The sequence below is a fragment of the Mesoplodon densirostris genome, chromosome 14 (assembly GCF_025265405.1).
Source record: "Mesoplodon densirostris isolate mMesDen1 chromosome 14, mMesDen1 primary haplotype, whole genome shotgun sequence".
Taxonomy (NCBI): Eukaryota; Metazoa; Chordata; class Mammalia; order Artiodactyla; family Ziphiidae; genus Mesoplodon; species Mesoplodon densirostris.
The window spans coordinates 66,602,443-66,618,411 of record NC_082674.1 but is presented as its reverse complement, the minus strand read 5'-3'; the positions used below and the strand labels follow the sequence as shown (position 1 = coordinate 66,618,411).

Below are 15,969 nucleotides of genomic sequence, written 5' to 3'. Positions count from 1 at the left end.
GACAGGTGGGTTGCTTCCACCTTTTGGCTACCGTGAATAACGCCACTGTGAACATGGGTGTGTAAGTGTCTGTTCAAGTCCCGCCTTCAGTTCTTGAAGGTCTATACCCAGCAGAGTTTTTGGAGCAAATGGTGATTCGTCGGTGAATTTTTTGAGGAACCGCCATCTGTTTTCCACTGCGGCTGCACCACTTTACCTTTCACCAGCTGTGCGCAGAGCTTCCAGTTTTTACACATCCTTGCCAACAGTTGTTTTGGTGTTTTTGTTTTTTCATAATAACCAGCCTCATAGGTGCAAAGTGGTGCCTCACTGTGGTTCCGATTTATATTAGCACAGAGCCTTTCAGTCTCAGCTGCGCTTTTGGCCTATTTGTGGGTGTTTCTCACGGCGCTGTTACCAAGCAGTTCCTAAACGTGGCCTCAGTAGCACGGCAAGAGCAGCACAGAGAAATAAAAGAGTCGCTCCATGGAGCTTATAACACAGAAAGCTGTTTTATCATTCTGTTAGATCACCCTTCCTAGTCGTCCAATGAGCCTTCTTTTATTTTTATTTTATTTTCTTATGTTTTGGCCATGCCACGCAGCATGTGGGATCTTAGTTCCCTGACCAGGGATCAAACTTGTGCCCCCTGCATTAGAAGCGTGGAGTCTTAACCACTGGACCACCAGGGAAGTCCCAATCTAGCCTTCTTTTTTTTCTGTGGTACGTGGACCTCTCACTGCCGTGTCCTCTCCTGTTGCGGAGCACAGGCTCCGGACGCGCAGGCTCAGTGGCCATGGCTCACAGGCCCAGCCGCTCCGCGGCATGTGGGATCTTCCTGAACCGGGGCACGAACCCATGTCCCCTGCATCGGCAGGCGGACTCTCAACCACTGCACCACCAGGGAAGCCCCTAGCCTTCTTTTAATCAAAATTGATTCCCTGTCTGTACTTATGCCACAAGCTGTCCATTGATATGTGTATGTATATAATATCATTTATTATTGATTATTATTGATACTTATTATTGGTACTTATTATTATTGATCACTCCAGGCATGACATGGCCAAAAGACAGAGAATGACAAGGGCACTATTCTAAAAGTCTGTCCTCTGAGGTGTTCCCATTAACTTCAGGAAATGCATCTGGGGACGCAGGGAGGGATAATCACACATGCACCTACTAACTTACAAATGGACCGCAAACACTTCCGTTGAAATATTAGGTAGATGGGCTTTGAGGGCCCTACTGTGGTTGCTGGTCGATTTTTCTTCACTTGTGTAAACAAGTTTATTTCAGAAGCTAATAAGGGCGATCATATTTGATTATGTCACCTGTGGGATTGTCTTTAAGCCTATAGAGTAAATATTTCAGAGACACGTTTATAGGAGAAGAGAAAATGCCAGTCAGAAGGTAAACTGATGTAAACACAAAGAGTAGAGCTCCTGTATAGAGAGGGAGTCAATTTTGATTTAAAAAGGCTCTGCTGGGTGGCTGGGGGTGGAGGTGATCTAATGGGTGATGGACCTGGAAGGCCACTTTTCTGAGATTAGAACCGGGAGAGTATTGATCAGCAGAGTACAATCTGCCTTCAGCCCACTGGCTCTCAGGTTTCTTTGGCAAAGGAACTACTTCTCTGGACAAAAGAATACCTTCCTTAAAGAAGCAAAAAAGAGAGAAAAATTTCCATGTACCAGACAAGGGGGAAAGAATGATACAGCTTTTGATAAGGAACCGACAAGGTGACCCCTCTTTGGGAGCAGAGAGAGCGTTAAATATTGGTATCAATTGTTGGTGCTTGAAGACCAGCATGACCAGAAATCCACCCAGCGCCCACCTGGGAGGCTCAGTAGACCACACAAGGGGCACTTCTATTCTCATCTTGCCCTAAAATCTCAAGTGAAAGATACGTGGACATTTTAAGGTTATTAAAGACTCAGGAGGGCCTGGGAGCAAGGTCCCTGCTTCCTCTCTTATTTCTTCACAGCCACGTGCTTAGAAAAAAACCATATCAGTACCTAGGCTATTGGGGATGGAGGATGAAGCAAAGGATATTATGGACTCAGTGCTTTTTTTTTTTTTTTAACACTTGTGATGAGAAGATCGTGATTAAATCTTGAGTAAAGGAGAGAAAGATTTGACCAGGGAGTCTACTTTATAAAAATGCAAAGGTGCTTTTCAGCAAGTGTTTGAAACAATGGATCAAGTTGGTGAAGCTGTAGAAATAGTATCAAAGAGGGTATAATTTGGTTTTCCTTTCTAAAAGTTGTTGTGAGCAGAAATTGCAAAGAGGTAAGATGTAAGAATTACCCGAAGGAACGAATAGTGGAAGAGATGCTCAAATTTAGAGATTCACCTCTCAGTGCAGTTATTGAGCACCTACTGTGATCCCGGTGTGGAGATGTGGAGTTCAATCAGGTTCTAGTACTTAGAGGGATTATATTCAAATAGGGACCTAAAATCTAAAAAAAAAAAAAAAAAAAAAATAGTGATAATAAAAGCCCTGAGAGAGGGTGGTTTTTTGTCAGTCTATCAGCTGTCCTCACACTCCCCTTGGAAAATGACTTCCTAAAATGTCAGGTGAGTGAATGACTTAAACTAACAGATAATTCTTCAGAACCCCAGGTTCAAAAACTGTGAGAATAGAAAAGTCAATCCTTCGAAGAATAGTCTGAGGGAAGGAGAGAACAAGAAGTGATGTGATGGTTGAATTAAATTTGAAAACTTAGCACAATATTTTGCAAAGAGAAATTATACCAAATAAGGAGAAAGGGAACCATGGGGAAGTTTGGACAGTGGGAAGAAGCAGGAAGATAGGATTGAAGGGAGGACGGAAACTAGGTGTTCCAAAATTGGAAACAGGTACAGGACCTAGTCTAGATTTTAGTCCAGCCCAAGACAGCTTTAACAAGTTGCGGTCCCGTGGTGGCTTAAAAAGATGTCTACAAATCATCTGATACCCCTCCTTTCAAAGGGTGGAGGTGACGGCCTCCCCATCAGCAGGGTGTCACCTGATAACTCACATCTGATGAATAGAATGTGGTAGGAGAGGTGGTGGGCGACTCCCGGGACTGGGTCGTAAGTGCATGTGGCTTTGCTGCGTCTGGGATCGCTTGATTTGAGGGGAGCCGGCCGCCACGTTGTGGAGGTGCTGAGGCAGCGCCATGGGGAGGCTGCAAGGCCAGGGATGGAGGCCTCCAAGCGGCTCATGTGAGCGGACCACCTTGTACGTGGACCTGCTTCCCCTGCTGGGCCTTCAGATGACCGCAGCCTCAGCCCATGTCTTCACTACAGCCTGATGGAGCTTCGCGGCTCCAGGTCAGTCAAGGTTTAAGGTACTCCCAAATTCCCAATTATAAATTGTTATTTAAGCCCCTGGGTTTGGGGAAGATTTATTACACAGCGGTAGACAAATAGTACGAGCAGCCCAGGTAGAAAACAGGACCATAATGAGATAGGAGACAACAGGAACTAAAAATTAAAGTTCAGGAGATCGTGCTTTGCCCTTTGTGTTTAAAGAGAGAACAGACAGGTGGCTTTCACGTCAGCGATGTTCCTTTCCTTCTGCTGAAACCCAGAAGGAGACCTCAGAGGTACCAGGTGGCAGACGTAGGGGTCTGTACAGCCTCAGTCACTCCTGGGCCAGTTAGCTCAGCGACCATCTGTTGAGTGCTTATTATGTATCAGGCCCAGTTTTTTCTCCCAAATATATAAAAATAAGAAAGAAGGAGCCTCTCCCTCAGAAAGCTTAGAGCCTCGTAGAAGAGCCATGTAAACAAGCTCTGATGAGAGTGATCAGGGTGCAGTGCGGTGTAGTGCTTCTGTGATAGGATGTAGGCCTCTTGTAGGTGACGTGGAAAGTGTGTTCTCTGGAGACTTTAATGGAAAGACTTTAAAAAAATTGACGAGATGCTGATGGCTGTCTTTATAAAGCTTCCTAGAAGGAACTTAAAGAAGGGCCACTAGGTGACAGTTTTGCTTAATACCTCCCCAAAGATGCTGTGCTTCTGACATTGCTGTAGTTTATTCAACTGCCCCAGTCTCTTCCCAGTTTCAGGAGTGATCTCTGTTCCGTAGTTGCAAAAACTGAAGAACTGTTGGGAAACCTACCCAAGGTCTCAAAGCCAGTAAGTAAAGGAGCCAAAACAGGAGAGCAGACAGCCTGGTAATAGAGCCAGTGACTCAGCTCTCCTGCTGCTCAGCAGCACGACTGTGGTGGAGAACTGGGGCCTGGATGGGTCGCCGCCTGCCCGTGTCATGTGACCATGTGCTCATGGTGGACTGGTTTCTTACAGACTGGCGCTTCTTCTGAAAAAGAAAAGCTGGACAAAACATTGAGACAAACACAAAGCAGCAGAGGAGTAGACCTTCAGTAGTCTATGGTGCTGGGGGGCAGAAATGGGAGGTCAGGCCCACTGAGGGGGCAGGGCCTCCAAAAGTCTATACACTGGGATCAAAGGCAAACTGGGAATAACACCAGACTGTGATCAGTTACATCCCTCATTGAACTAAGGTGCCCTGCCCACCCTGGGTGCAGAAGCAACGCAAACCCTCTCAGAGGACAGTAACACCATTGAGAACCTCAGAGTGTCTCTTTGATTTTGTTATATACACAATATGCAGTGTTCAAAGAAAAATAACCAGGAGACAAAACTAGATGACCAAAATCAAAGGGGGCAAAAAAAAAGACATTAGAACAGACCCACAAATTTCGAGTTTTCATTTTATTTATTTATAAATTATTTATTTATTTCTGTTTTTGGCTGTGTTGGGTCTTCGTTGCTGCGCACAGGCTTTCTCTAGTTGTGTTGAGCGGGGGCTACTCTTTGTTGCAGTGTGCGGGCTTCTCATTGCAGCAGCCTCTCTTCTTGCAGAGCACGGGCTCTAGATGCGCGGGCTTCAGTAATTGTAGCACGGGGGCTCAGTAGTTGTGGCTCGTGGGCTTAGTTGCTCTGTGGCATGTGGGATCTTCCCGGACCAGGGTTCAAACCCGTGTCCCCTGCATTGGCAGGCAGATTCTTAACCACTGTGCCACCAGGGAAGTCCAGATTTTGAGTTTTGAAATGCAGTCTTTAAGGTATGTGGATAAATAGGTTCAAGAAACTCAGCAAGGTGAATGTGAGCAGAGAATTAGAAGTAATAAGGGAGAATCAAGTGAGAATCCTAGGACTAAAAAATACAGTAACTGATGGGCTTCCCTGGTGGCGCAGTGGTTGAGAGTCCGCCTGCCGATGCGGGGGATGCAAGTTCGTGCCCCGGTCTGGGAGGATCCCACATGCCGCCGAGCGGCTGGGCCCGTGAGCCATGGCTGCTGGGCCTGCGCGTCCGGAGCCTGTGCTCCGCGGTGGGAGAGGCCACAGCAGTGAGAGGCCCGCGTACAGCAAAAAAATAAAAAAAATAAAAAATATAAAAATAAATTAAAAATACAGTAACTGAAATTAAGGACTTGGTGGGTTTACAGCAGATTAAACGCTGCTGAAGAAAGGATTAATAAATAGGAAGATAGCTCAGAGGAAGAGAGATTTTAGGATACACATGCAAAAAAATAAAAGGACAGAAAATACAGAAAAGAGTGTAGAGATTTTGCTACAGACTGAATGTTTGTGTGTTGTCCTCCCCCGCCCCCCGACTTCCCGCCTTGTTAAATTCATAGGCTGAAGGCTGATCCCCAGTATGATGGGACTGGGAAGGAGCCCTCATGAATGGGATTAGTGCCCTTATAAAAGAGACCCCCAGAGAGCTCCCCGGCCCCTCTGCCACATGAGGACACAGTGAGAGGATGGCTGGCTGTGAACCAGGAAGCAGGTCTTCACCAGACACTGAATCTCCTGGCTACTTCACCTTGGACTTCTAGCCTCCCGAACTGTGAGGAATACACTTCTGTCATTTTTAAACCACCCAGTTCATGGTATTCTGTTGTCGTAAACAAAACTAAGATTTACAGGACCAAGTGAGAGGTTTAACATACATGTAATTGGTGTCCCCAAAGAGGGGACGTCAGGGTGGGGGTGGACAGGAGGGTGGAGCTGTATTTGAAGAGAGGTGTGCCCCTGCCCCGTGACTCACTAGTGGCCGAGCCTGGTCTTCCAACTTCAAGTCCAGCACCTTTAGAACATCTTTCATTGTGACACATAATACACAAAAAAACTTCATTTAAGAAGTACTTGTTGGGCTTCCCTGGTGGCGCAGTGGTTGAGAGTCTGCCTGCCGATGCAGGGGACACGGGTTCATGCCCTGGTCTGGGAAGATCCCACATGCCACGGAGCAGCTGGGCCCGTGAGCCATGGCTGCTGAGCCTGTGCGTCCGGAGCCTGTGCTCCGCAACGGGAGAGGCCACAACAGGGAGAGGCCTGCGTATCGCAAAAAAAAAAAAAAAAAAAAAAAAAAAATGTACTTGTTGAACCCAGGTCACGAAGGTCGAAAAATAGGGCCCAGGTCAAGGTCAAGAGATGGGAGGTTGCTGGCCCTCTGGAAGCTACTCCCATACCTGTGTGTGCTTCCTGATTGCACCACACCTCCTGCTAGAGATCACTGCTCCCTTTCATTGTGAGCTGGTCGTTTTCTTTACTGTTTTAGACCTATGTTTGTGTGTTTTGGTTCTGCCTGCTTCTGGGTTGTACAGTAGATATCGCACTGTGGCTGTTCTGTTCTTACTTTCTTCTTTTGTCCACACTTTGTGAGATCGTTCAGTCCGTGTTGACGCATTCATTTTGTTGTGTGATGAAGTGTCCCCTCCTGTGTTTATTGACTCCTGCGGTGGATGTGAGGCATGTCGGCACCTGGGGCCAGCATGAGTAGTCGTGCCTAGACGTTCATGAACCTGTCCCCTGCTGCACCTGTACTCGCTCCTCTGAACCCGAGCATGTCCTGGGGTGAAACAGCCGGGTCCTGGAGAAAGCGTGTCTTCAGCTTCTCAATGATGCAGAGACCCTGTATCCAGGCCCGCAGCAGTTCTGGCTCATGCTTCCACCACCAGGAGGGGTTCCCAGTACAGCTCTCTCCCTACCTCGGAAATGACTGTGGCTTGTTGGCTCCGGATGAGGGACTCACCCTGTACCCAGCATGGGAAGCGCACAGCACTCCCTCGTGTGGGCCTGCATCTCCAGGCCATTCGCGCCCCAGATGCTGGGCTGGTGGATTTCGGTCCTCTTTCTCAATGCAGACAGGCCAGCAGACACCTGTCAAGGTTCTGTGACAAGCTTAGGGTTAGAGCATCGCTGAGTCCTCCTGCCAGCACCCCTCCGCCAGTGCAGGCGAGTGTGGCTCCATCCTTCTTCACTCGACTCCCCGGAGGCTGTTTGGGAGCTGAGCCTCGGAGGATCACAGCCCTCATGTACAAGGCCGATGGGGCCGACTTCTCAGGGATCGTGCAGGGCAAGGTTGTTCTGGGTCTGGAGCAGCTGCGTCTCCGTCAGATCCAGGGGACTGGCTCAGTGTGAAGGGAAGAGAGTCCCTGCTGTCGCTTCTGGGGGCTCCCCCACAGGGACTGTCTAGAGAAGGGCCTGACTTCTCAGGACAGGGTCAGAAGGGCATCCGCCGCCTGGGGGTGAGCTTGGCCCGGTGGAGCTGCCTCCTTCGAGAGGCTACTTAGCCTGTAAAGCTCATTCCTGTCTTGTCCTCATGGCTCTGAGCATTTGAAAACACTTCTGGTGGTTGGCTCAGAGTCCGTTTCTCAGACTGCATCAGGATCCCCAGGAGGGCTCATGAAACACAGATGGCTAGGCCCCGCCCCAGAGCTGCTGATTCAGGGGTTCCATGGCGGGGCCTGAGAATTCGATTTTTCACCTGACGGATTCCCAGGAGATACTTATGCTGCGGTCTTGGGAGCTCAGTTTGAGAACCAATGGTCCAGTTCATCTTCAGGCTTCGTTTAGAATTTAGTGGTAACACGTAATAGTGCATTTTAGTACATAGATTGGAAAATGTACTCCTGCTGAATTGCGATTTCCCCAAAGGTTCAGCAGCCCTGCTTGACATAAATTTAGTTCATTCTGTGTCCTTAACTTCAAGGTTTCTACTCAGGAGCCCACGAAATTAAAAATTACTTTCTCTGCTGCCTTGGTTTTCCGGCTGTAATGCACATACACACATGACACACCATGATGTTAAATGAAGGAGCTTAAAAAAGCAAATTCAGCAAATTCGTCTGTTGATCACGGGGCTTAATTACAACTGAGCCTCTCACATCCGACTCTGACTCACCTGCTCCCTCCGTACGCTGCCACTTTGTCTGTGAATTGATTAAAGTATCTCCAACACTAGCTCAGTGCCTGGCTTGTGCTAAACTCTACAACTGGAGTCGCCTTCTATCTTTATCTGAAGGCACAGACTTATGGCACGGAATGTATATGCTTATAAAAATCAACAGATGCTCGAAACTAAACGTGACCTCACAAAAACCGGAAGCCCCAGGAGAGAGCTGAGTGGTCCCTAGTGTGTATGTGCTGCTGGAGCCAGGGGCGTGGTGACTGCCCATGGAGCTTCTCCTTCACCCACCAGGACTGATGACCGTGTGACAGTGGCCCCAGGGCCGATGCTCCGGGCCATCCTGTGCAGAGTACCTGTCGGGCGGTACCTGTTTTAGTTCTATTTTCAAAACCATATACAACATCCAACTTGGGTGGGAATACTGGAAACACTGAGGCCAGCTCACATCCATCATGTTCAGTTTCATGAAAATACTAGTGATTTGAGAATTGTGCCGATGATTACTTAGAATGTCCTTCTGTGCTGTTTAGCTGGTTGACAGGGTCATCCGTGACATCAGTGTTCGTGGTGATTCATTCTTTTTGAGGGGCCATCCAAGGCCCCTGTGCCCCATCTGCAATCGCCCTCCTGGGCTGGCTCAGAAATTCTTCACCCCATGGTGATTCATTTCTGAGAGATCAAGTTGGGGAAATAATTTTCAAGTTCTGTGTCTCCTTCCCCACCTGCTCTGGGCCCCTAATCCTCTAATGGCCATGATTCTGAAACTAATACATAGCCCAAGGCCTAATCAGAGATAAAACTTCCTGTCTCTTCCTGGGTTTCCTCCAAGTCATCAAGCCCTGGGTTTCCTCCAAGTCATCAAGCCCTGGGTTTAGTATGGAGATAAGGTGAGGTTTTTCCCCTAAAGATGTGTTTTTATTTGGTTGGTTTGGGGCAAAGGGACACACAAATACAAACTATAAATCCATGTGTCTCTGAGATGCGTTTCTGCCGACAGCTGTGACAGGTGGCAGCCCGCCCCAGAGTTGGATTTTCTCAGACCCCCATTTCCCTGAGTTGTCATTCGTTTATATGGAGTGATCTCTTGTTTTGCAAGATTTGTACACTTTAAATCAAATGTTTGCAAAGTCGGCGTAAAAGCCAGTGGATGGGGGGTGGTGTGCTTGCTGGTTTTGTCCTGCTGGGGCCGGGCTGGTGGGTGCTCACCAGCAGTAAGTTCCTGGGTTTGGAGAAAGGAGGCATCCTGGTCTAGGAATTCAGTTTAGACCTGGATTATCCGGCGCCCACAATCCGTAGGGCTCCCTGCGGAACACAGCCGTGGATTAGACGCGGCCCTACCCGGCCTGATGCGTCAGGACGCTTTCTGCTGGACAGTAGCCGAGGGGGGCAGAGCTTATCTGGTTTGGATGGGGAGGCTTCTCCAGGGTGGTCAGCTTGTGAGCTGAGACCTACGGGAATGGTCGACAAGGAGGGGGACAAAGGCTGGCTCAGAAACCACATGACCAGGAGTGCAAATGGGACTGGGGTTGGGAGGGGCCTCCTTCCGTCTCATTGGTCGGATCTCGGGAAGCGGGGACAGCTGACACAGCCCTGGTGGGCCGTGGTGGGTGGCTGGGTTTTATTCTGAGGCCACTGAGGGAGGCCAGTGTCCATCCTCCTCTCCTTCAGCCGTGCCAACCACTTAGTGCCTCCGGAGAGGCAGGACCCTCTCCCTTTCTTCACCGACGTCCCCCCTTCCCTCTTCAGCGCTCACCCACCAACGCGCGTCTCGGGCCCAGTTCTGGTTTCTGTGGAGGCCTTTCCTCGCCTCCCGCCCCGAGTTTAAATGCCCTGTGCCACCTCAGTACCCTCTCCTTTCTCTCTGCAGAACTCAGCACAATTTGCGCCTATGTACCAGCTCCTTCTTTATCCGTTTCCCCCACTGGATGGTCACTTCCAAGAGAGCAGAAACCCATGTAGAGCATACATGCTGTGCTCTCATGCACACGCATCCAGGGCATGGCCTGTTTGGTGTGAGTCCATGTTCAGTAAATAATTGTTTATCAAATTCACAATGCTTTTTTTCCCCAAAGAATATTCCTCATTCAATGTCTTACCCTACATATTTTTCAATAAATGAGATGAAAGACTAATTTTAATAGAAGTAATAATATCTTTCTAAAGTATAACATATTCACATATACGTAGGGCACTGACATAATCACAAATTTAAACATTTCTCAATAAAATCTGTACATGAACCATAGTATAGCCACCTCTGGGATACTATGAACCATGTTAAAATGCAACCAGAATTTTCCACTGCTCTTAAAATATTTATTTTTAAATAGCTGAGAATTAGAAAAATTTAAATTTTTTAAATTGAAATATAGTTGATGTACGATATTCTGTAAGTTACAGGTGTACAATGTAGTCATTCACAATTTTTAAAGGTTATACTACAGTTATTATAAAATACTGTTATTATAAACAGTATTATAAACTGTATAAAATACAGTTATTATAAAATACCTTGTTGTATAATATATCGTTGTAGCTTATTTTATACCTAAAGTTTATACCTCTTAATCCCCTACCACTATATTGCCCCTCCCCGCTTCCCTCTCCCCACTGGTAACCACTAGTTTGTTGCGTATATCTGTGAGTCAGCTTCTTTTTGATGTTCGCTAGTTTGTTGTATTTCTTAGATTCCACATGTAAGTGATATCATACAGTATTTGTCTTTCTCTGCCTGACTTCTTCACTTAGCATAATGCCCTCCAAGTCCATCCATGTTGCTGCAAATGACAAAATTTCATTCTTTTTTATGAATGAGTACTATTCCATTGTATATATGTATCACATCTTTTTTATACATTCATCTGTTGACAGATACTTGGGTTGCTTCTGCACCTTGGCAATTGTAAATAATGCTGCTAAGAAACGTTGGGCTGCATGTATCTTTTTGAATTAGCATTTTGGGGTGGTTTTTTTTTGGATATATACCCAGCAGTGGAATTGCTGGGTCATATGGCAGTTCTATTTTTAGTGTTTTGAGAAACCTCCGTACTGTTCTCCACAGTGGCTGCACCAATTTACATTCCCACCAACAGTGCAAGAGGGTTTCCTTTTCTCCACACTCTCTCCCAACATTTGTTATTTGTGTTCTTTTTGATGACAGTCATTCTGACAGGTGTGGGGTCATATCTCCTTGTGGTTCTGATTTGCATTTCCCTGATGATTAATGATGTTGAGCATCTTCTCATGTGCCTGTTGGCCACCTTCATTTCCTCTCTGGAAAATGTCTATGCCGTTCATCTGCCCATTTTTTTAATTGGGTCGTTTGTTTTTTGATATTGAGTTGTATGAGCTGTTTATATATGCTGGATATATATTTAAAAACCCTTATTGGTCACATCATTTGCAAATATTTTCTCATATTCAGTAGGTTGTCTTTTCATTTTGTCGATGGTTTCTTTTCCTTTGCTGTGCAAAAGCTTTTAAGTTTAATTAGGTCCCATTTGTTTATTTTTGCTTTTATTTCCTTTGCTTTAGGAGACAGATCCAAAAATATATTGCTACAAAATTTATGTCACAGTGTTCTGCCTATGTTTTCCTCTAGGAGTTTTATGGATTCCAGTCTTACATTTAGGTCTTTAATCCATTTGGAGTTTATTTTTGTATAATGATGTTAGAGAATGTTCTAATTTCATTCTTTACAAGTGGCTGTCCAACTTTCCCAGCACCGCTTACTGAAGAGACTGTCTTTTCTCCACTGTATATTCTTGCTTCCTTTGTTGTAGATTGATTGACCGTAGGTGTGTGGGTTTATTTTTGGGCTCTCTTTTCTGTTCCATAGACCTATGTGTCTGTTTTTGTGCCAGCACCGTGCTGTTGGGTGAACTTCTAATAGTGGTAGAAGTTAGAGAAAGTGAAACTTCTAGCTGCTGCCTGTATAGAAATCACTTTTTACAAATTCAAGAAATAGCTTGAGGAAATAAAAATTTAACACCGGTTATCACTGGTGCTGTCCATTCCATAATGAGTCTCCAGTTTTCAAATAACGAAATACATTTAGCACCGAAACCCTACTAAGCAAAATGTCAGTTTTCTTCACTGCAGAACATGAGCATCTCAGCCGGCCTCTGGGTCATTGTGAAGATCAGGAGCTGCCCCGGGTGTGGACGCAGAGCCCGGTGCCCCGCCCCCGGCCCTGCTGTGGCTCGTGGCCCAGGGCCGGGTGGTAACTGGTGTTCTCTTTCCTCTGCAGCCCAGTGACTTCTCCGTGTCTCTCAAAGCATCAGGGAAGAACAAGCATTTCAAGGTGCAGCTGGTGGACAACGTCTACTGCATCGGGCAGCGGCGCTTCCACACCATGGACGAGCTGGTGGAGCACTACAAGAAGGCCCCCATCTTCACCAGCGAGCACGGGGAGAAGCTCTACCTCGTCCGGGCGCTGCAGTGAGCCCAGTGGACGCGCCCCGGAAAGGCGCCCCGGCCCGGGCTCTCCTGCAGGCCCGCTGCCGGTGGCCGTCCCGTCCTTGCTCTCTCCAGCTGGCTTCCCTTTCTGTCCGGGTCGGTTCGTTTGCCATCCGCCCTCCTTTGCCATCCCAGGCCCTCCTGGACGGTTTTAGTGATGGGGAGGTGGAAGGGGACGAGTCAGCTCACTTTATTCCTTCTCCGTGGGAGCCAGCCTTAGTCTGTGCAAGTCACTCGTGCCAGCAAACCCCCCCTTGAAAGACATCGGGCGCGGTTTGGATGCACCGGAGCTGCCCTTACTTCCGTGAGCCACAGCGCACGTGACAGCGGGGCCGGGCCCTGGGTGGCACCTGCTCAGGGACCACCTGTCCTGGTCCCGGCATCCCTGGATCTGTGTCATTTGCGTTCACACAGCTCTCAGACTCTCCGGGGGTGACCCCGGGCACTCGTAGCAATACTGGAACCACCGGGTGAGACGGGAGGGAAGAAGCTGTCCAGTGCCTTTGGGGCTGCACTTGCAATAAAGACAAGAGGTCCTGGAAAGTCAGTCCGGAGACTCGGAAAGACAGAGGTTTCGGAAATGTTTCCCCAAGATGTGCCATCTGCATAGTGCTTTTTCCTCTTGCCCTTCGGCTCGTTTCAATTTCACGATGATGTATTTAATTCTCAAAGTAATATGTATCTATAGCCATTTGTTGACACTAATACAGGTGATTAAGGAAGACAGCTGATCTTTGGGAAAGGGGAGCGACCAACACTTCACACACACACATACACTATATATATATATATATATAGATATATATATATATATAAAATTTGCTTTACAGGGAAATTTTTCAGGGTTTACAAAAGGATATGTGATTGGTAGTAGGAGACACAGAATGTTTATGAAGAAATTGCATTTTCTTTTTTCTTTACATTTGAACTCCTTTATAGTTTAAATATACACTCTTGAGATGGCACATTCCTACAGCTGAGGAAGGGGTCTTGAGACCTCCTAAACTTGCATACTCAGTTTTTTGGATATTGTAATAAAAAAGTATTATGACACGACTCTGTGTGTGTTCATCTGTGGCAAAGCTGGGACTCAGCGATGGGGCAGGAGCCCCTGCAGCCTTTCCTGAAATGCTCAGTGCCCGAGGTGGGGAGCATTTCTAGAGAGGTGTTCTAACAAATTTATTACTTGTGTGTTTTCTTTTTCTACCGCCGCATTTTTGTATCTTGAAATAATTTTAATTAGAGCGACTCCAAGAGAAACCAGAACCTCAAGCTTACCTTTACTCTTACCTTTACTCTTTGGAAATTATCTGTTAAAAATATTTCACCAAACTGTTGTCAGCTAGCCCTCCCTCCCCCAGCTTTCCTCTCCCCGCTCCAGCTTTCCTCTCCCCTGTCCCGCCTGCCTTCCGTCCCGCCTGCCTTCCGTGCGCTCGGGAAAGCCTTTGTCGACCCCCCAAGGGCACTGGGCACCGGGAATACAGAGCCACAGGGCACAGCCTTGGTGCCCCCATGGCTGATCACAGCTGACGTGTGCTCAGCCCTCCCTCTGGGCCGGACATGGCATCCTCGTCCCAGCTCCTCGAGGCGGTCCTGGGATCGTCCCCGTCACACAGATGGAGAAGGTGAGGGACAGGTGATCGCAAGAAGCACGGCTGGTGCCTCATGGGGCAGGTGACAAGCCCAGGACTCTGGCTTTGGGGCCACGCCCTCCCAACAGCAGCCGGGGAGGCTTCCAGGAGAAGTAAGATATGTGGTGAGAGTTTGCACTGAATCTGCCATTCCTGTTCTCTGTGAGTTCATTATATCTTTAGTTGTTGCCTTTGAAATTAGACATCTGGTGTCTGGGACCTGAGGTTGGGGGCACCTAGTTACATAAGAACAGAGCTCCAGGTGGGTGAGGCAGACCATCACCTTAGCCAAAACAGGTGGGTTCTGGATGTTGTCATGGAAATCCCACTTCCTCCCAACTCTGATCTGCCTGCTGTGTGTACCATGTTGACATCATGCGGGAATCCCTCTACACCGTGAGTGCCTGGACAGTGGAAACACTGATTTACACAGCAATTCAGGAGGAAGCAGTTAAAGGACACACTACAGACACACGTTTTGGCTTCAGGAACTTCTTTAAGGCTTATAGTTGTCATTGACAATTTTTTTTTTTTTTTTTTTTGCCGTACGCGGGCCTCTCACTGTTGTGGCCTCTCCCTTTGTGGAGCACAGGCTCCGGATGTGCAGGCTCAGCGGCCATGGCTCACGGGCCCAGCCGCTCCGCAGCATGTGGGATCCTCCCGGACCGGGGCACGAACCCGTGTCCCCTGCATCCACAGGCGGACTCTCAGCCACTGCGCCACCAGGGAAGCCCGACAATTATTTTCAATCTCAAACGACCGTGTGGGAGTCTCCAGCTGCGTGGGGTTGATCAGGATTCGTATCTATGCACTCCGGGACATATGTACTCCGGGACGTGCGAGCACCAGGTGGGCCAGCGGAGGGTGAACTGGTAGTCCCAGTATGAGCCTGTCGATAGATTGGGTGCGGGGAAGGGGATGTCAGGCAGGGTACCCGTGTGGTTTGGAGCGTGGACCACCGATGCTCTGTCCAGGTGGCACTTGTACCATCACCTTCCTGCCTGGCCAGAGATTTCCTGGACAAATCTGATTTTGCTGTTCCCTTGCCTCTTTGCACAGACAGCAGAGGACAATAGGGTCGACTCTGCTCATTTGCTTGCATGAAACGTGCCTTCATTTTCCATTGACAGCCTGTGCATTACAGTCTGAAACTACCAGGCTCTTACAAGTGGCTTTTGCCAAATGCCATTAAATCCTGTTTCTAGGAGCTAAAACTGTCCATCTTCTCTTCCAAAGTGCCTTACAAATTAAAGTATTAAATTGTAAATTAGAATCTTTGTATCTCCTGAAACTCTGACGTTTCCAAACAAAGCATTTTTGGTGCCTTACAGTTTTGTCTTTGGTTTCTCTGTACTGACTGGTTCATAATCTACTTTTTTCACCATTTCTACCGCCCAGCGCCAGAATGCCAGAATAATTTCTCAAGACCAAAGTTCAGAACTGAGAGGATAAAAAAGCTTGAAAGTATTCTTTTAAAATGCTACTTTTCAATAAACACAGGTCTAGTTTGGGCCATTTGCTCACTAGAATCCAGCATTATTCATCTGTGAGTGTTTGATTCACGTAATTAACATCATTTCCGTGCTAACACCTGGCCCGGGTGCCCTCTGCTGTCCCCAGAAACAGCCTCCCCTGTCCAGACGTGGCCACTCTGGTGGGAGTGCTGGGTCATCCTTCTTGACCCCGTGACTTC

General features: G+C 47.6%; 1 protein-coding gene across 3 annotated transcripts in view; it reads left to right on the top strand.

Moving 5' to 3' along the window:
* Positions 1 to 13,693, top strand: part of NCK2 (NCK adaptor protein 2) — a 137,771-nt gene extending 124,078 nt beyond the window's left edge. For all 3 annotated transcript variants that reach the window (XM_060117089.1, XM_060117087.1, XM_060117088.1), the window contains exon 5: positions 12,437 to 13,693. In XM_060117089.1, the coding sequence (XP_059973072.1) occupies positions 12,437 to 12,631 (195 nt within the window). In that variant the 3' untranslated portion in view covers positions 12,632 to 13,693. The remainder of the gene's footprint in view (positions 1 to 12,436) is intronic.
* Positions 13,694 to 15,969: the final 2,276 nt, after the last annotated feature.